General features: G+C 45.8%; 1 protein-coding gene across 1 annotated transcript in view; it reads left to right on the plus strand.

Moving 5' to 3' along the window:
• The window catches only part of TENM2 (teneurin transmembrane protein 2), a 465,471-nt gene that overhangs the window by 300,014 nt on the left and 145,541 nt on the right, over window positions 1–19,916 (plus strand). Inside the window, exons 11-12 of the mRNA XM_089909643.1 lie at window positions 1,821–2,021; window positions 3,727–3,912. Of these exons, the coding sequence (XP_089765769.1) occupies window positions 1,821–2,021; window positions 3,727–3,912 (387 nt within the window). The remainder of the gene's footprint in view (window positions 1–1,820; window positions 2,022–3,726; window positions 3,913–19,916) is intronic.

Here is a 19,916-nt window from a genome sequence, read left to right on the forward strand (position 1 = left end):
TCTTCCCAAAAGCAAGACGTTGTTAGCACCCTTTTCTATTTCTTGTCAGTCCTTCACACTGGAAATTTGTCTCATTAACAACAAATGCTTATGGCAAAGTCCGCCGTTTATCCTCACAGCAATTATGTATTGAGCACCTACTGTATTCCCTTGACTGTGAGAGGCATGAGAGGTTAAAGACATTGCACAGCCTCTTTGTGAATGTCTTCCATGTGTTTGAATCTTTCAGTTCATTTACATCGGATGTGCTCCACCCTCCTGAATGGAGCAAATTTGAAAATATCAGAAAGGGTTCATGTCATCAGGAGTAATAGTCCCCAAGACAATGAGTTCAACATTAAAGTGATTGTAACCAGAGAAAATGACATCATCATAAATGTCTCCAACTAATAATAAGCCACTGAAATGTACCTTTTTGAGAGTATTCCTGATTAAAAAAAAAAAAAAAACAATGACAACTTTTGCTTCCCCATGGCTCAAATAGTTTTGAACTGATTTCCGTAAATAACGTCTTCCTGAGAAGGTCCAAGTGGGATCCTGAAAAAACATCTCTTAATGCTGAAAATTCTTATTTCTGCCTCAAGCTGTGCCCCCAGTTGATGGCAGAAGCAAAGGCTTTAATCTAGGCCAACAGACCTGATTTCCAAGCTGTTAAAGTGAGCGAAGTTTATGTCTTAGTCAAATAAGATGACAAGACCCCGCCCCCCACCATTGCTCTGATCCATAAGGCACCATCTGAGACTCACGTAAGACCACTGTTCACCACTCAGACCCCACGGTGTGCAGTGCCCTCTGTTCAAATGCCACTGCATCATTTTCTAGGAATACCTAAGGACGCTGGCCTTCCTCTAAAAAGCCCTATTTGTCCATCCTTAGGCTGGATGGATGTCCAAAGTTTGGGGTCACATTCTCATACAAAAAGTCCTGTCCTGAGAACTGGCCTTTGCAGCTCACTGCTCTCCACTGAGTGCTGAGTGGAAGATTGAACACTTTGAGTGGATTCCAGAGTAATAAACTTCAAGTCACTACTGGATGTATAGCCACTCTGATTACTAAGATGGCCAAGCAATCAGACCATGAAACTGGCAAGAACAACAATGACTGGAATCTGACCGTTAATTCGCCTGATAAAGCCTAACAGTCTTGGGGGAGGTCAGTGCCACAGCCAGAGACTCACCCATCCATTTTACTAAGATTATGTGTAGGAAGGTTACCCCTTTGGGATCACTTCCACACCCAGCTTCACCTCTTCTATCCTGCACATTTACTAACTTCTTCCAGTAGATGTGTGCTCAGAGAATGAAAACTAATTTTAGACTTAGCCTAAGTGAAACTTAATTAGGAAAGTGACTCATGCATGAGTGTCACTGGTTTTCTTTTTCATCTTTTGGTACCTTCTGTAGTCAAGTATTAGTGAAGTTAGACTGAGCCTCTCTACTTTTCTCTCCAAAAGTGAGGGATGATCGGGTTTGGTATTACACGTAGAGACATCACCAGCATTCATGGTCCAGTCTCAGAAGCCCTGATGTGGTTCAATAAGGTACTAATGCTTCTAAGTACAAGGTTCTCAAGGTTGGATGATACATCTCTACATTTGGTTCCTCCTGATTCTGCTTGAGAAATCCCCCTTTTTCCTTTACATTCTCTTCAAGTTTGAGATTTGGTGTTTTAACAAAGAAAAAGTCTTTAATTCTTTATGGGTATTCTACCTGGGCTGTTCCATTTGCTTTGCAGGCGGGTAGGAATTGGTGAACCACTGGTGTTTCATGGCCCATCCCCCATGAGTGATCAATACTTTTCCTCTTTGTTTTTTTTTTCAGTTGATTGCTTGGATCCTACATGCTCCAGCCATGGGGTCTGTGTAAATGGAGAATGCCTTTGCAGCCCTGGCTGGGGTGGCCTCAACTGTGAGCTGGCGAGGGTCCAGTGCCCAGACCAGTGCAGTGGACATGGCACTTACCTCCCCGATACGGGCCTCTGCAGCTGTGATCCCAACTGGATGGGTCCCGACTGCTCCGTCGGTAAGCCAAGAGGTTTTCTCCTCACTTTCCCCAACCCTCATGCCCTGTGTTCCTTCCAAAAGCCCAAACAGATGCGAATCTGCTCTTTCCACTCGGGATGGAGGGACTTTGGTCAGTTGCATAGTACCTCTCTTACTCTATCCTCAGTCATGAAGTCTTTGATCCTTGAGAAAAGAACAAACAAACAAACACCACTTGGTCCTTGTGCCTCGTTGGTTTCATCACTGCAAATGGATGAGGGGCCCGGGAGGGATGCTTCCCTTTGCATTATAGCTTTCTTATGTACGCCCCCTAAAGGTACCAGAAAACCAAACAGAACAATTCAGTCCCAGACAAACTGAATGGAATGTCCTATAAAGGAGAAAAGACGCTCCCTCGCGGTGCCAGGTGAACATGTTATAAAGCTCTGCAGTACTCCAGTGACAGGAAAATAATGAAGTGGCACTGTACCCTTTATTTTCCTAAAATTAAGAGTACGTGTCTTACCTCCCTAGTGACCTTAAAATGGAATGGTTCAACAGTTCAAGCCAGTCTCCACCTTTCCAAGAATGGTTCCGTTCACACTGTCAAGCGCCTATCCAAGCAAGCCATCATCCTTCCGCCCCCTTCTGTCAGATTACCATGGCAATCAGGAAGGGAATCTATGCGAAGCTTTGCTACAATGGGAAAGAAATGAATATTTCATTCCAGAAGGAAAAAAAAAAGGAAGAGTCAGTTAAAATGGGCTATTTTGGGTATCTTCTCAGCCCACTTGCCTCTGCCTGCAGCTCTGATGCTGGTGGTCCAGGCCAAGCTCTGTGGAGGATGGGGGGAGGGGGCGCCCTAGATCCAAGACCCAGCGGTGCTACCGACATGCGGTGTGACTTGGAGTGAGTCACTAACCCTCCTGGTCTGGTTTCCCCTCCCCTGGCATGATGAGCCATGCCTCCCTCAGTAGTCTGTCATAAGGATGAATGTCTGGCACGTGCTTGTCCTCGAGTGAGAGGTCTGGAATGCCAGAGAGTGCATATCTGTCTGTATGTCTCCTCCCCAACCACGAAAGACTTTGAGCTCCTTCGAGAAAGAGGCTGTGTAAATGCAGCACGATTAGAGCGGTCATGATTGCCACCAAGGTGCCGATCTGGGTGACAGCTGGGCCTGCAGTCATCAGTGAGGTTGGAGCCGCTGGGTCTCTGACTGGCCTCTGGTCAGTTCAGGCTCTCAACAGGGAAAAGAATCCCAGCTGGCTGGGGAGTCAGGCTCCGCAGGTATCTTTTCAGGTGGGCACCTCCCGGGTGGCTTTACCAAACTGGTTGAGCAACAGTGTCTGACCTCTTCCTGGGATGGTCTCCAGCCCTAGAGCAGTGGTTCTCACACTTCAGTGTACATCACAAACACTTGGAGGACTTGACAAAACAGATTTCTAAGTCCCACTCCCCGCGTTTCTAAGTCAAGAGGACCAACCAGGGCATAAGAAGTTGCATTTCCGCATAGTTCCCCAGTGATGGCACTGCAGCCAGTCCAGGGACCCCACTGTGAGAACGCTGCTCTCGAAACTACCTCACAGTGGATGAATACCCAGCCAGTGGAGAGACAGGCCGCCCAGGATGACATACCTCTGGGCCTTGGGCCAGCTCCAGGGACCCGGGCCATGTGTGTGGTCTGGCCTCCAGTGGAGGGTTTCGCCGGCTGTGGTGTTGAGCTGTAATCATTGTTTTTCTTCCAGAAGTGTGCTCAGTAGACTGTGGCACTCACGGCGTCTGCATCGGGGGAGCCTGCCGCTGTGAAGAGGGCTGGACAGGCGCAGCTTGTGACCAGCGCGTGTGCCACCCCCGCTGCATTGAGCACGGGACCTGTAAAGATGGCAAATGTGAATGCCGAGAGGGCTGGAATGGTGAACACTGCACCATTGGTAGGCAAACGGCAGGCACCGAAACAGGCACATATTTGCTTTATTTTCATAAATCGTAGATCTATAGTGATGGTCGTGCGTTGCAACGGGCTGTTCCTGCAGGGACACGAGTGCTCTCCAGCATTTCCTGCTGCCTCTCCAAATCTCCCAGGGCATAGGGAAGGGAAAAGCAAGGTCCTGATTGGAAAAGGCTTTCCCTTCTTTCCAGAATTCCAGATGGGGAGGAAAGGGAGCAGATCGGATAAGAAAATCCATCCAAATTACTAATCGTGGAGAAGGGAAATGCGCACGCATGGGAAATGGTCAGGGCCTGGAGGTTTCAAGCACCCCAAATGACTGTGGTCTTCAAGTCTCCCCTTTTTGAATACCCTCCCAGCCGGATCCCTGCTTGCTGGCAACAACTGAACTCACTTCTTTTAGACCAGGTTGGATGCAGGGCAGGACTCCCAGGTTTCCTGGGTAACCAGGTACCCCTCTAATAGGTTTGAGCATCCCCTTGTTGTCCCAAGACAAGGCTTTGTCCTTGGGCTCCTGACCCTTCCCCTCACCACCACCATCGATAAATGTCTCCTCCTCTGGCCCCATTTCATTCTCACTCAGTCACCTCTCTGTGTATATAAAGCTTGATGACTGAGAATATTTCTTAAAAGGTCATTTTCTTTAAGAAGTAATACTTCTCAAGTTTCTTCGGTTTTGGTTTTGTTTGTGTCACGGTTTGGGGTTGGTTTCGTGCCAAGCTGGCTGAGGCCACGTGCTTGCATGGAAACTCTCAGAGAGGTCTCTACCCAAACTACTAACATGGCCCCTTGAACTTACCTTTGATTCTAGCCATTGAGTTGGGGGCCCTCCCCTCTGTCCTAGCCCCAAGACCCCAGGCACCTGGAGTGAGAGGCAGGGTTAGGAGCTTCTCCAGGGCTGACTCATGAGCTCAGACTCAAGTTTCCCATGCTGTTCATTTGGGTGGTCAAGCAGAGAGAAAGTGCTCTCTGCATTAGGTTTCCCCCAATTCTATCTAATTGGGCATCCGAGGGGCAGCGTGCCTATCCAGGCCACGACCATAGCACTGGGACCCTGCCGGGACAGTCTGTTGGCAGTGAATTGTTTTTGCAATCGTTCAATGATGCTCCAGATCCCGTTCCCCCTGCAGCCGCTTTCATCTTCAGTCCCCTGCAGAGTCTGGGGGATAATTCAGAAGGCTTTCAAGGGAAGGAAGTGCACAGCCCAATACTGAGACAGTTTAAAATCCTTATTAATAGCTCCCACTCTTCAGGGGTGCTCCTCTTGATATACTTTTGCATGCTTGGTGTGATCTAAATACAGACCCTCCCCGCCCTCATACCTCCATTGCCCCCAGTCTCCCTCCCCAAAAGAGCTCTTGCCAACCAGTAACCTTTAGGTAGAAAATCCCCCTTTGTCTCAGTTCACACAACCCAGCCTCAGCCTCCCCTTTGCTCTCCCCTTCCCGCATCTGCCGAGGGTTTAGCATCCCACAGGGATGCCTGCTGACTCTGTCCTACCTACAACTCATCTCTACTCCGGGAAGAGCTCACAGGAGGGCAGCCCTGATGGATTAGAGCAGAGGTTGGAGAACTGTAGGTGGGGGTGCGGACCAAATCTAGCCTGCTGCCTGTTGCTCTGTGGCTTACGAGCTAAGAATAGTTACATTTTTTTAAGGGTTGAAAGAAAAATATTTCCTGACACATGACAGTCATATGAAATTCCAATTTCAGTGTCCCTTAAACAAAGTGTTAGTAGAGAACCGCCACACCCATGTGTGGATGTATCAGCAGCTTCTGCACTGCACCTTGGCCTTAAGTCATCGCAACGTGGTCCACAAAGCCATTTGTTGTCTGGTGCAAAAAAGACAGGAAAAAACTGGCCAACCCCTGAATTGGAGAGTTGCGCAAGTGTTGACAGAGAGGGAGGAGAAAAGAGAAGAGGGTCAACATTCACTTTAGAGAAAGGATACCAATTGTGACTTGAAGGCCATCGGGGGCCAAGAGAAAGGGAAGGGTCCAAATGTCACAGAGAGCGAGTGGAGAGAGAACAAGTGTTGCGTGGAAATGTCTCTGGGGCCTTTGAAGATGAAATGGGAAGATGGTAACTTGAGTCTCATAGAAGATGGTGAGGATGTGGCCAGCGGGAGAACACGGGAGATGATTCTTTCTAGCCAGCCCTTTGGGTGAGATGAATTAGAGAAAGGTGTTTTTGCTACTTGAAGTGTCTAGTTCAAGTTTCACAGCTCCGTGAGCTCTTGAGGAACAGAGAAGGTGCAGATGTATGTGCCAAGTAAAGCTCCCCCAAATGAAGCTAGTGACGTCCCAGGAAAGTCCCTCCTTCAGAATTATGATCTCTCATGACTTCATGAGCTCGCATTACGTATGTCATAAAGATCTTTATCACCAAAGTCTGTCCTTGTGAGAAAATAGGGCTCTGCGGTTTTATTAGTAGTATCAGTGCCACCTCCTCACAGGTTTACATTCATTGGGCTTTGCTCAGAAATAGCCAAGCATTCCTTGGTTGGTGAGATTTGCTATTCAAAATCTAGAGGTGTTCGTACACATGTCATTGCTCCTTTTGCTTTTCAACCTCTGCCCCCAGAGCTGTTTCATGGAGTTTTAATCTTTTATTTTGAGCAGACTCTCCTGTCGATTCACTCTAAAGTGAATGCCGCAATTTACAAGCCCAGAATCAGTCCTCCTCCTCGGGGATACTGACGGTCAGAAAAGAAAGAGAGGCTCTTTGGTCCCTTTCAAGCAGAGCCTCAAATGCTATATTTTGAAAATAGAAAACAAATAAGAATGAGATGGCACCTAGCCTGCAAAAAAAAAAAAAAAAAAATGCATTGGGAGGTTCGGGATAGGGCAAAGCAGTGGGTGCTTGGGTTGTCTGTGGTCTATTTTCAAAAGCTCATGGTGCGACAGTTTTCTTAGGGTCATTGCAAAGAGTCAGCTAAGCATTTCACATCAGTCCTGGTGTATCAAGCTTATTTTACCCAAGGAAGCAAGAAGACAGATGCAGCGGGGAAAGGGATGAGGATAAAAGCACAGCCTCCCAAAACTCAATCAAGTAGAATCACCAGGATCTATCCACGCTTGGTCAGATGCGTTTCTGGAATTTTTCAACCAAATTATTCTTTTATATTTGGATATTTAATACATATTGCTAAAGATTTAAATATAAGGTATAACATTTCAGTGTTAACTGGTAGAGCTAACTTGCCAACAGGTTGGATTCTACCAAGCAATGATCTTTTATTAACTCTTTCTAACAAGTTAAATACAGAGTATGGCAAAAATCTCCAGAATTGCAGAGAGGAGAAATAGACGTTGAATCTAAATCAACCACAATTCGCGTATCTCTTTGGAATATATTAGCATTATTTGAATAGGCTGCAGTTTACTCATATGAATAAATCAGAAGGCACATTGTGTGGTTAGACTAGTTTCATTCTTTAAATATAATCCTAAAATGGGTTGTTGTTCCTATCACCTGCCATCCCTCCCACCACCCCTTATTAATACTCTGGATTCAACCTCAGCAGTCTATTCAAAGTCTATAACACCAGGGCGTAAAGGAACCGTAGAATAACTCAGAAATCTCTATGAACTAGAGTAAACTCAGATAAACATCTCTTATAAAGAAACAGAGTAAATGTTAACATGTTCCTCAAGCAGAATAGTTGGGCAAAATACAGGGAGAGACCAAAGTTCTTATTGCTGGAGATTACACGGAGGAAAGCAAAATGCTCATTGAGGATTGTTGCTATTATCGTAAGCTGTCCAGATATCCACTCTAAATAATACAGGCTAACACACACACAGAGTAAATCCACCAAAACTAGGCTCTGACCCTAGCTGAACTCTTTGATATCTGGGTAGTGAGCAATGTCTATAATGGTTATTCCAGTCTGTTTACTTTTTCTATGTGGTCCTGACCTCCAGCTGCATTTCAGAATCACGAGGACTGGATTCCCAGGATCGTGTGGGACTGAGTAACCTGCCCCTGTACCACAAGTCAGAACAGTTTTCTTTTCCCTCTATCGCACTGGGACCCTTCTATTTTTCCTCTATAATTGGTTGGGGAAAGAACTGGGTTCTTGTGATGTTAATAAGGAAAATGAATCTTTACCCAAGGTAAAACCAGCCGTGCGACAATCTGATGTGCTGATTAAGTGATTGTCATCAGGAGTAGACAGGGTCACAGTTCAAGAGGGAGAGGGCTTCGGAGCTACAGGGAACAGGTCAGGAAGAAAACGACTGTCAAAATGAACCAACTTCAGGGCTTCCCTGGTGGCGCAGTGGTTGAGAGTCCGCCTGCCGATGCAGGGGACACGGGTTCGTGACCCGGTCCGGGAAGATCCCACATGCCGCGGAGCGGCTGGGCCCGTGAGCCATGGCCGCTGAGCCTGCACGTCCGGAGCCTGTGCTCCGCAACGGGAGAGGCCACAACAGTGAGAGGCCCACGTACTGCAAAAAAAAAAAAAAAAAAAAAAAAATGAACCAACTTCAGACTGAGTACAGCTGCTTCTGCATCTCATTCCAGCTTCATTTAAGTTATGGAAACTTTTTTTTTTCTTGTAGCTATTATCCTTCAACATTTGAGCTTTCATGACTCTACAATGAGATATCAAGTTGAGATAAAATTAGCCACTGCGGAGCCATCCTTCCCACTGGGTCTTTGGAAGCAGCTAATTCTCTGATTGGTTCAGTAACCTATTCCTCCGGGAGCTCTTACTGGAACCTGTACTAGGATCTCCATTTTTATTTATTTAAAGCTCCCCCTGGCTTTATGGCTCAACCATCCTCTAGTTTAAATGGAAACATTTTTTTGGTATGACTTTCTACGTGATTTAGTAACATATGCCCCAGCAGAAAAGGAGGTCTCATCAAAAAAGAAAAGAGGGGAAGAAGTCTTGCAGTTATAGTTCTGTGGGGAGACAGTGAGTTGGAGCATTCCTTGTACCATCACCTTCATGTTTCAGAGGGTCCCCTTGATGTACTAGCACGTGGCCCGCAGGGACAAGGCCAGATCCAACAAGTAGATAGCTTGATACGAGGTATCACCGCCTTCACAAGAGCAAAGAACTAAAAACAGTATGGAACTCTTAGAACAGAAACCCATGGGTGAGAGTTAGCATGAGGAAGATTCCAGACTCAAAAGAAAGGAAAACATCAAAGAATAAGAGCTGTTGAAAAATGGGCTGCACTCCCTGAGTGTATGTAGTGAGGACTTGGTCGCTTGAGCTTTTACAAAGAATCAACATTTCTTCCAAGACTATCAGTCTTGGGTTCCACAATATACACTCAAGACTTTATATTAAAGAAAAAGGGAATGCAGAGAGGGCCCCGGAGCAATGAACTCCATAAGATGTTCATGATGGGCATTTTCTCATCACTTGCTATCTGATTCATTGTGGTATCATGAAGAATAAATGGACAGAGGACAGGAGCTCTGTGTTCTAGGCTTGACTGTGCCACGAACATTCTGGGTGCCCTTGAGAAGTCACACAACCTTTCTGACCTTAGTTTCTTCCCAAGGCCAATGAGGGGGGTGAACCACATCACTGCTTTCTAGAGTGTGGTCCACCAACATGAGATGTTTTTGTTGGTGTGCAAATGTATTTTATTGACTGGTTATATGGGGCTTTTAAAAAGAAGTATTAGGAAAAACCATAACTAGCTCGTTAAACTCATGATTACATGGGCATTAATGCTTAGGGATGTTGAAAAAGCAGGTAGTGATATTAGGCCTAAGTAAATTTGAAGAAAAATATTAAGTAGGTAACAGTGTAGATATTGCAAATGTCACGAATGCAATATGTGATTGACTAGATTTAGAACACACCTGGATGAGATGATCTCGAAGGACGTGTCCGTCTCCAGAAATTTATTAGTTCTGATGCAAATATATATGCATCAGATGGAATGGTCCACTCCAGGACAATCAAATCTTTCTCTCTTCTGTAAGGTCAGGGAGGGTCTCCAGGTAGATTCCCATAATATACTGATACACTTTACATCAAAGGGATGGATACAGCAGAGTGTTGGTTTTGCCGATAATACGTTGTGAATTTTGTTAGTCTGATTATCTGCTCATCTCAGCTCCAGTTTATATCTGATTTACCTAGAGAATGCTTCTGTGCATTGAAAAACTTCCTTCAGTGGTTTATATTTGTGTTTCTTTTTGTCCATTTATATTTGTGTTTCTTTTTTAAAATTTTTTATTGAAGTATAGTTGATTTAGAATGTTGTGTTAATTTCTGCTGTACAGCAAAAGTGATTCAGTTATACATATATATACATTCCCTTTTTAAATATTCTTTTCCATTATGGTTTACCATAGGATATTGAATATAGTTCTCTGTGCTGTGCAGTAGGACCTTGTTGTTTATCCATCCTGTATAAATTAGCGGAAGTCTGCTAACCTCAACTTCCCACTCCATCCCTTCCCCAACCCCCTCCCCCTCGGCCACCACAAGTCTGTTCTCTATGTCTGTGATTCTATTTGTTTCATAGATAGGTTCATTTGTGCCATATTTTAGATTCCACATACAAGTGATATCACATGGTATTTGTCTTTCTCTTTCTGACTTACTTCACTTAGTATGATAATCTCTAGGTCCATCCATGTTGCTGCAAATGGCATTATTTCATTCTTTTTTATGGCTGAGTCATATTCCAGTGTGTGTGTGTGTGTGTGTGTGTGTGTGTGTGTGTGTGTGTGTATACACCACATCTTCTTTATCCATTCATCTGTCGATGGACATTTAGGTTGTTTCCATGTCTTGGCTATTGTAAATAGTGTGCTATGAACATAGAGATGCATGCATCTTTTCGAGTTATGGTTTTGTCCGGATATATGCCCAGGAGTGGGATTGCTAGCTCATATGGCAACCCGATTTTTAGTTTTTTGAGGAACCTCCATACTCTTTTCCATAGTGGCTGCACCAATTTACATTCCCTCCAACAGTGTAGGAGGGTTCCCTTTTCTCCACACCCTCTCCAGCATTTCTTACTTGTAGCCTTTTTTTTTTTTTTTTGTGGTACGCGGGCCTCTCACTGCTGTGGCCTCTCCCGTCGCAGAGCACAGGCTCCGAACACGCAGGCTCAGCGGCCATGGCTCACGGGCCCAGCCGCTCCGCGGCATGTGGGATCCCCCCGGACCGGGGCACGAACCCGCATCCCTCGCATCGGCAGGCGGACCCTCAACCACTGCGCCACCAGGGAAGCCCACTTGTAGACTTTTTCATGATGGCCATTCTGACTGGTGTGAGGTGATACCTCATTGTAGTTTTGATTTGCATTTCTCTAATAATTAGCTATGTTGACCATCTTTTCATGTGCCTGTTGGCGATCTGTGTGCCTTCTTTGGATATATTTGTGTTTCCTAATTTAAAAAGAAATGGTGTTAAAGTAGAGGTCCACCTGACCATATCCACGTCACTTGCATCTGAGCAATGCAAGCATGATAATGAAGGGATTAAGACACAGTCTTTCGTGTCAGTCTACCTGAGATCAAATCCGAGCAGATTTCTTAACCTCTGTGTGCCTCAGTTTATCTGTAAAATGAGAATACCGAATACGACCTACCTCGTTGGGTTATATGTAAAGTAGATGGCCCAGTGCCCATCATAAAGTAAAAGCCAGATCAATGTGAGCGAACATCGCCATCATCATCCCCCCCGTTATCACCATCATTATCTACTACCAACGTAAGACAGAGCACAGGGGAGGATTATCAACATCAACTTCTCTTTAAGACAGTTCTGCTGCCTTCAGTCTCCCTCTCACACATCTGCCCTCAATCCATCAGGCAGTTAGCAGCATGTCGAAAATAACACCTACCCACTCTCCATTTCCCAAAGGTTTGTTCTGTAACTTGCTGGCATCTGGTTCTAACAGAGAAACTGCCTCTCTTACCTGGAATCGAACCTGCTTATTTTACCAAACAGCCCAATTGTACATGAAACCAAACATCTGAATATCCTTAGGTTAATACAGGTTAATATTAATACAATTGTGAAACTGGGGTTTGCTGCTTTCAACCAAAGTTCCCCAAACTAGACCTCTTGGACATATCCAGGGGTAGCCAAGAGTTCTCTGAGAATTTATTTTTAATTCTGGGTTTCCTTTTGACCATAAGTATACTTCAAAAGGAAAAAGACTTTTCCCTTGAAATATTACTTTGGAATTCTGTTATTATTTGAAGAGAATAAAACTTCAGTTCTTTAAGCCAGTGTTTCTCCATATAGGGGCCACAGACATATTCTGGAGGCCTTTGGTAGGAATCTGTTCTCCTTTAAGAAGAAATCTGGTATTTCCTACATTTGAGGATGTTGTCAGCTCAGTGTGTCTTAGAACACCTTGTCCTGGTCTCGCCTTTCCTTACTCCTTCTCATTCCTCATGACTCTGGGTTCTAAGATTCTATCTGCCTGGCCCTGTGCATCGAAGAATGACCTAGGAGCCTCAACTTCGACTCAGTTGAGTAGCACACATGCTTTTTGGAGAGTGAAGACTCTCACTGGTCTGTCCCTATTCAGCCCAATAAACTTCACAATTACCCGCATTCCTCCCAGGCTGCAATTGCTTGACTCCTTGGAGCATAACCCAAGGGTCATATCTGGGGATTCTTTGCAATTCCCTGGCTCATTTCCTGGGTTATCAGGAGTCATACCGGATATCCCAGATGTTCATGGAAGAAACAGATTTTGCATTTTCTCCCAAGTTGCCTGCCTCATGGGGTTCACTCTTATACTAACCCACTTTTTTCACAGCATTCTATTTCACAAGCTCTTTTTCAAAGGCTTGCCTTTATTGCTTTTGGAAAATAGGGTACCATCATTTTTTTATTTTATTTTAGTTTTTTGCGGTACGCGGGCCTCTCATGTTGTGGCCTCTCCCGTTGCGGAGCACAGGCTCCGGTCGCGCAGGCGCAGCGGCCATGGCTCACGGGCCCAGCCGCTCCGCGGCATGTGGGATCTTCCCGGACCGGGTCACGAACCCGTGTCCCCTGCATCGGCAGGCGGACTCTCAACCGCTGCGCCACCAGGGAAGCCCGGGTACCATCATTTTGAAAACCCGCCAGCCGAAGTCAGGGATTATTGCTCTCCTCTTCTATCCTTGCCATCGTGCATTTCTATGTATCGTTATAACCAGACCCGCAGAGGCCTTCATACCACTGACGATCTCTCAGCCTTTCCCTTCATGAGTAATAAAGAAAGAAACCTCACCAAGTAGCAGCTCGGAGAAAGTTGAGTATTTCATCATAAACATTCTCGGGATAATTAAAACGGATTAAATTACAAGAGAAAATGCATTTAGTTAATCTTTCCTCTAATTAGAAAAGTATCCCTGGCTTTAAGTAAAGTGTTTGTTTTTAAAAACATGTTTTCATTGTAATCAGTACAGGGGAGGCCTGCTTGGTCCTCAATGATAGGATTCAACATCTGGAAAGTAATTAAAAGCTACCAGCCAGTGTTTTTTTGTTGATTAAGATCCTTCAGGAGCCTATTCAGTCTTTTCCCATTGCTTTCACCATGGGATTCTCCATAAATGACCTCATTCTGTGGTCCATGGCGACGTTACCCTCTTTCTGTGCCCAAACGGTTGAAGATGTGGCTGACTCGTCTCAGTCAACAAGTGTCAAGCGGGGAGATTAATTCAGTAGAGTTTATATACTTTTCCAAGTGAGCTGGGATGATAGTCAAAATGAGACCAGTAGGCAACATGAGACATGCGTGAAATAGAATAGGGTCACAGTCTAGCCCTCCATGAGTTCTGTTCCAAGGCTGACAGATCCCACACTGCCCCAAGCCCTGCAAGTCCGTCCCACCGGTAAGGAATGATTTACATCACTTCTTCAATTTTACGGTTCATCCCAACTGCAAAGCTTCCTCCCCACCCTCACCCCAGACATTCCTAGAAGTTTCCAAATATGTCTGACATGTTCATCTTTAGCCCATTCAGATTCTTCTAGCTCAGTCCCCTCAGTGAGGCTGCCTACAAAATGTAGTTAAGGGGAACCCTAGGATACTTCCCCTACTGCCCGGGTCCACGCCAGGGGTGTACCAGCCAGGACCCTCAGCACCCACCCTACTGAAGCCCTGCTGTGTTTACACACAGAAGGAGAGAATGCCACACTCTCCCGCACTGGGAAACTTTATCAGCTGGTAACATGTTCCTTTGAGAAAACAGCCCTTCATTTTTTGCCTATAGCCCCTCTCCCATACTTCAAGGTTTTGTCCCAGGGCTGGGCTGTAGAACAGACCACAGGATCCTTTCTGTTTCCTCACCTGCGTTCATCCTCAGACACCTTCTATAGACCCAGGGACAGTGAGGGATGCTCACAAGTTCTCCAAACACAGCCAGGCTCTGGATCCCAACTTAGCCTTGGGACCCCTACCGTCTACACAGCTGACTCTTAAGGTTGCTTCCGTTTTCAGCCAGCTCAACTGTCAATCAAAGAGTCCCTATGGCCTCCCACCTTCCTAATAGTCATGTCCCAGGAGGAAGGGAGAGGGAACTGCTTCCATGTCCCCTAGACTCTAGGTTTCCAGCAGTTTCGGGCACAGTTCTTTGAGGCTGCTTGCTCTAATCATGCATGGCACCCAGCATCACCCAGCGGGCCAAACTATACATCACAAAAACTACATCCTGCCAGAGAAAGCAAGGGTTAACCAGCGTTCTAGAGACAGAAAGCCCCAGGTAATTGTTGTCCAGGAGGAATTAAAGACACAGACCTACTAGAGAACGGACTTGAGGATATGGGGAGGGGGAAGGGTAAGCTGGGATGAAGTGAGAGAGTGGCATGGACATATATACACTACCAAACGTAAAACAGATAGCTAGTGGGAAGCAGCCGCATAGCACAGGGAGATCAGCTCGGTGCTTTGTGACCACCTAGAGGGGTGGGATAAGGAGGGTGGGAGGGAGGAGATCTGGGAATATATGTATAGCTGATTCACTTTGTTATAAAGCAGAAACTAACACACCATTGTAAAGCAATTATACTGCAATAAAGAGGTTAAAAAAGAAAAAGAAAAAGAAAGCGCAGTAAAAAAAAAAAAAAAAATTTGCTGAAGATCCTGGGCCACGAATTCCAAGTTCAGCCACAGCAGCGCCTGGTCAAATTAGCAATGAAGTTGGTTAGAGCCTGGCCCAGAAGCGTCATCTGTCTAAAGCTGTAGGCAGAGTGATGGGCTCTGCTAAGTGTGAATTGCATTTCTTTATTTTTTAAATTATGCTTTAACTTCAAGAGGGCTTGCCAGGCAGCCGTGTCTCATCTAGAATCAATGTCGGGGGTAGGGGCCCCCAAAGATTATAAAACAGCCACCTCACAACACAGAGGAAACATTTGTACCTGATTTGATTCCAACATGTTAGCAAGCTGTCACTCACTGGTCACGCTACTCCATCCAAGAGACACACTGTCTGATGACACGAAACTCCAACGTAGTGGCTTGGCCCTGCAAGAGAGCATCCTGGCAAGAGGCAGTGAGATTGTTTCTCTCCGTTAGGTGTATGTGAGCTCAGGAAGCCCAGATGTTGCTGGTGATAGCAACGCCCGCCTGTGAATAGGGAGGGAGATTGAGGATGTTGAGAGAAACTAGCTTCTTCCTATTAACCCAGGAACGCAAGCAAGTCGAGTTGGGTCCCTGAAGCAAGTTGCTATCAGCTTCTCACCATACTTTGAATATGAATTGATTTAACTTTGTATCTCCATTTAATGGAGCCAAGAAAGATCTGTATCTGTTCACTTACAGACCTGCTCTCTGGGGGTCTGATACAGGAAATGTTTTCATATCATAGAAAAGCCTAGCGCCGAAAACGGTCTACCCAGAATTAAACAGCTTGAAACACATAATACACATCAATACCCACTCCAGACTCTCAACAGCTACCACATCCTGTCTGTAGACTGTAACATCTTCCCTCTCTGCTAACCGTGAACACTCATTGTCAGTGCTCATATAGTTACTACTGTAGTTATCATGCGTTCGCAGGGAGGGGCTGGTGTAAGGAAATGTGTAGCAAAAAGATTAAATGTGTGAATGAAACAGGCCTGGCTTCAAATCCATTGCCTGTCGGGTGACCTTTGGCAGTGTCTGTATCTTCAGTAAGCTTTGGTTTCTCCCATCTGTAAATTGGGAATTAATAATACCCATGCCCTACTGTTGTGAGGGCTTCACTTATAGGTGAAGCACTTACCACAGTGCTTGATGTTCCGTAAATGTTGGCTTAGTCATCATGAACAGCACTTCTTTGTGCCTTTACTGTAGTATCCCCACTGTGTCTTCATGGAGTAAGCAGTTAAGAAAGCAGTAGGGATAGGATACAACAATGCATGGGAAGGAGCCCAAAAGTCCAGAAAGAGAGGCCGGGGTACTAGACCTCATGTGTTAAGCCAGGTGTCTGGGCCCTTCCTCTGATTTCACTCTTGCAGGAGGAGCTCTTTAGAACACCTGGATTCTCTTCCTTTAAGAAGGGAGAACCCAAGGAGCAAGTGTAAAGCAGGGAGGGCGGTAGAAATGTCCCAGGGTGGATCCGACTGCCAACTGCAGGAACGTGGGTGTAATAAACAGGAGAGCCACATGTGTTTCATTGCATGCCACGTCTGGGGTCCATACTTCCTCTCTCTGGTTCTAGCTGGGCAATGGCAACTGCATTCATTCATTCGTCACGAAACATTTATGAAGTGCCTACTGTGAGCTGGCTGTAGCACACGCCCCCTCCCCTCTTCCGTGGGAGCCCCTGGGGCAGCAGGGATGAGAAGTGACTTGCAGAGGGGCGGTTGACAGCCTGAGGAACTCTAGACCTCTACTGCCTTTTTGACTGCATGAGACTTTGCTGTTTTCTAACTTGGGACACCCTCCTGGTGTTTCTACCAATACTTTTGGCTTATTTTTCTGCACCATGCTTTGCTCCTAGCTTCCCAAGGAGATCAATGTAAGAATAGAAGCCCTGTACTTCAAATGGTAGTTTAAATTCCTTTGTAACACAGTGTAATTACATAAAAGGAAGCAGTCAGGTATCAAACTGTGTGGATACACACAAATGACTCCCTCATAAGTGTTAATATTTCCAACAATGGAAGACAGTTAAATCAAATGAAGATGGCAACTCATTAAAATTTGATTTTCCCTCCTCTCCTTTTTTATCTTTTAATCCTCCATAGATGGCACAGCTTGTTCAGTTAAACAGCACTCATTAATTAAATCTCATCTTCTGCTAGCTGTAGCTATATTTTTATTTATTAGGACAGCCTTTAGATGCTTATAATCTAATGTAGTTGGATTACTGCTTGGACATCTCTAAGTAAGAAAACTGTGGGGTTTTCAGGTAGAATTACTGGCTAGAGGAGGGTGCGGGAGAAACCAAGTTCTCCCCTGGCAGGAGCTGGCAGACAGGCCTCTCCTCTGCTGGGGGTGCTTAAGCTAGATTTGGATAATGAGGGCACCATGCATTCAGTATCTTTGTTGACTATGGGGAGGGGAGGGAGGGCCAAATCTATAGAAGAAGATGTAAATTCAAACACCCCTACGTGGGTGAGGCAAGCCCAGTATAAGTAAGTGCATTAAATAGGGTGTAAAATGGTAAGGATTGGAAATAATCTGGAAACTAAAGGCCCTATCTGTGGAGGGCAGACACAACCCGCCACTGGCTGAATGTTGCCATGTAGAAATGCAAGCCTAGTTTTGCCAAATTTTCCACTTCTTCAGTAGAAGCCAGAGATCCAGATTGGTACGCATACTCTCCCAACGTTTAAATGTTGGCAAGCAACTCAAAATTTATGCAAATGCTGTACAAGCCATTCAGACAAGACTGGGGGCCAAACGAGACACCCATCGACTGGGGGCCAAACGAGACACCCATCTGTGGCCACTGACATCTCCAGTGAAAGCTGAGTGCTGAATGAGGAAACATCATTTGCCTGGATTGAGACTTGCGTAGCTTTGGCTACTTTTCTTTGATACCCCACCTCTCCTGGTGACTGGTTTAAGCTGGCGGGAGTCTCATTATCCTGATATAACGGTGATACTTTGCACTTACATGGTGAATTTTTCTCCAAGGAGCTCAAAGACTTTCTGTTGCCTCAGTCAACCTCACAACAAGCCTGTGAGGCCAGCAGGAGGCTCTTGCCCCCCAATACACAGTGAACAGCATCAGGAAGGATTTGACACGAGGCAGCCAGGTCGACTCATTGGTTTCAATCCACGGTCTACACGACTGGCAAATACAGCATTCAAGAAGCATGGGCAGGGTTTCCAGTACTGCCTCCTCTGCTGCCCTCTCTGGCTTCTATTCCTTGCATCTGCTCCAGTTGACAGCTCAGCCCCAGATCTCAACAGTATAGGCCAACTGAGCCAGTAACTCATTCCTGTGCTGTGCGTGTGAGTGCGTACACGTCTGTGTGTGCATGCATGTGTGTGCACCCATCTGACTTCTCAGCAGGCCCAGCATGGTACATCCGCACCCATTACAACATGTCTCTGCATTGGTCATTGGTCTAATGCCATGCTCTGAAATGCTACCTTTGCAAGTGCTCAAGACCTAGAAACTCCAGATAGGTATCTTCAGGAATCTGGATGCCTGTATTTTACTAACCGTGCCTGAATAATTCATGCTGCTTGAGGTCCCTATGTCCCTTTCTCTTCCTCAGTCTGATAGAATTACGATGGTAGAGGAGAAGTCTTTCCCTTACAGAGCTGGCACGTGTGCCCTCTCTGTGGCCACGGTGGATTAGTGGGAATGGCCGTGTAAAACAGGCGCAAGGGCTAGAGCAGTGCAGTAAAGGGCCAGGAACGAGGATCTTCCCTGAGTTGCCTTGGGGAGAACAGCCAAGGAAGTAACACTGACCATCAGTGATTGGAGCTCTGTCACTGCCATCACTTCCCCTCCATGACTGGGCTCAAGGGCTTTCCTACACAGTCCCCCTGCCCAGCCCCTTCCCCTCGGCTTCTTGGGCATATGTGCTGTCTGTCTTGCTCTCCTCAGGGGAATTCCTTCCATGGGCTTTGCAGGCATGACCCAGAAGGAAGACTCCAGTACAGCAGAGTGTAAACCTGTTGATCTTTACCCCAGGACAGCAGAGCACGAGTCTCCTGCATTTTCTAGATTACCGTGCTCTTCCCTCCAAGCTGTCTCAGATCAGGCTGCTGATTCCCGGGAACAGTTCCCAGCATGATATCCTACTAACAGTCATTCACATTCTCTGCATGCGAGCATGCCATAAACATCCTTCAGAGGAAGATGCGAAAATGAGAGAAACACCTGGCCGTTTTCAAATGCATGTGTTGGGGAGAAAACGAAGCTTATTGACATTGGAACTACAAAGGCTGTCATACCCACCCAGCTTGCCACCTGATCCTGCAAATCAGGACACTCTTCATTAGAGTCAAAGGAAACTGCCTTTACCAGGGATGCAAACTTTCAAGGTCTGCAGGAAATCAATGGAAATCCTTCCTCAATCTAGTCTGAGCCACAATTGATTGAACCTCCTGAATCAACCATAACGTTTCAGCTCGTCCAGTAGATCAAAACCAATATTGAATACGTTTAAAGTACGTAGATTAAAAGAACAATTTCTTCATATATATGAGTATAGCTGAGTATATAAAGAAATGGCTTTTTTGCTGCCTTGGGAGAAATCGACGTGTGCTTTCCATGTGGCCGTTCAGAATGGAAGCTTTCAAAGGTCCGCCGGGGCTGCTCTTTGTCTCCATACATTACGCTTCTCAAAATATTCAATATCATACAAACAAATCATCATTTGTATTTTTAGAACAGATAAGCAAACATACATTTGGGGGAGTTCAAGGGGCACCATGTTGGGGACTCCTCTGTCATAATGGCCTCAGGGTGACATTCTAGAAAGTCAAAAAAGCAAAGGTAGCCGCTGGCATCCTCAGTGCTGCCAAATCTGGTAAAGCCCAAAGTGCCCACGGTACGGTGTGTAAAATGCCAGGGCAGGTGACGCTCACCGTAGATCTGCCGGCAAATTC

This window comes from Delphinapterus leucas, chromosome 3, assembly GCF_059928025.1.
Source record: "Delphinapterus leucas isolate spDelLeu-1000000601 "Yukka" chromosome 3, BTC_Dleu_Yukka2, whole genome shotgun sequence".
Lineage (NCBI taxonomy): Eukaryota > Metazoa > Chordata > Mammalia > Artiodactyla > Monodontidae > Delphinapterus > Delphinapterus leucas.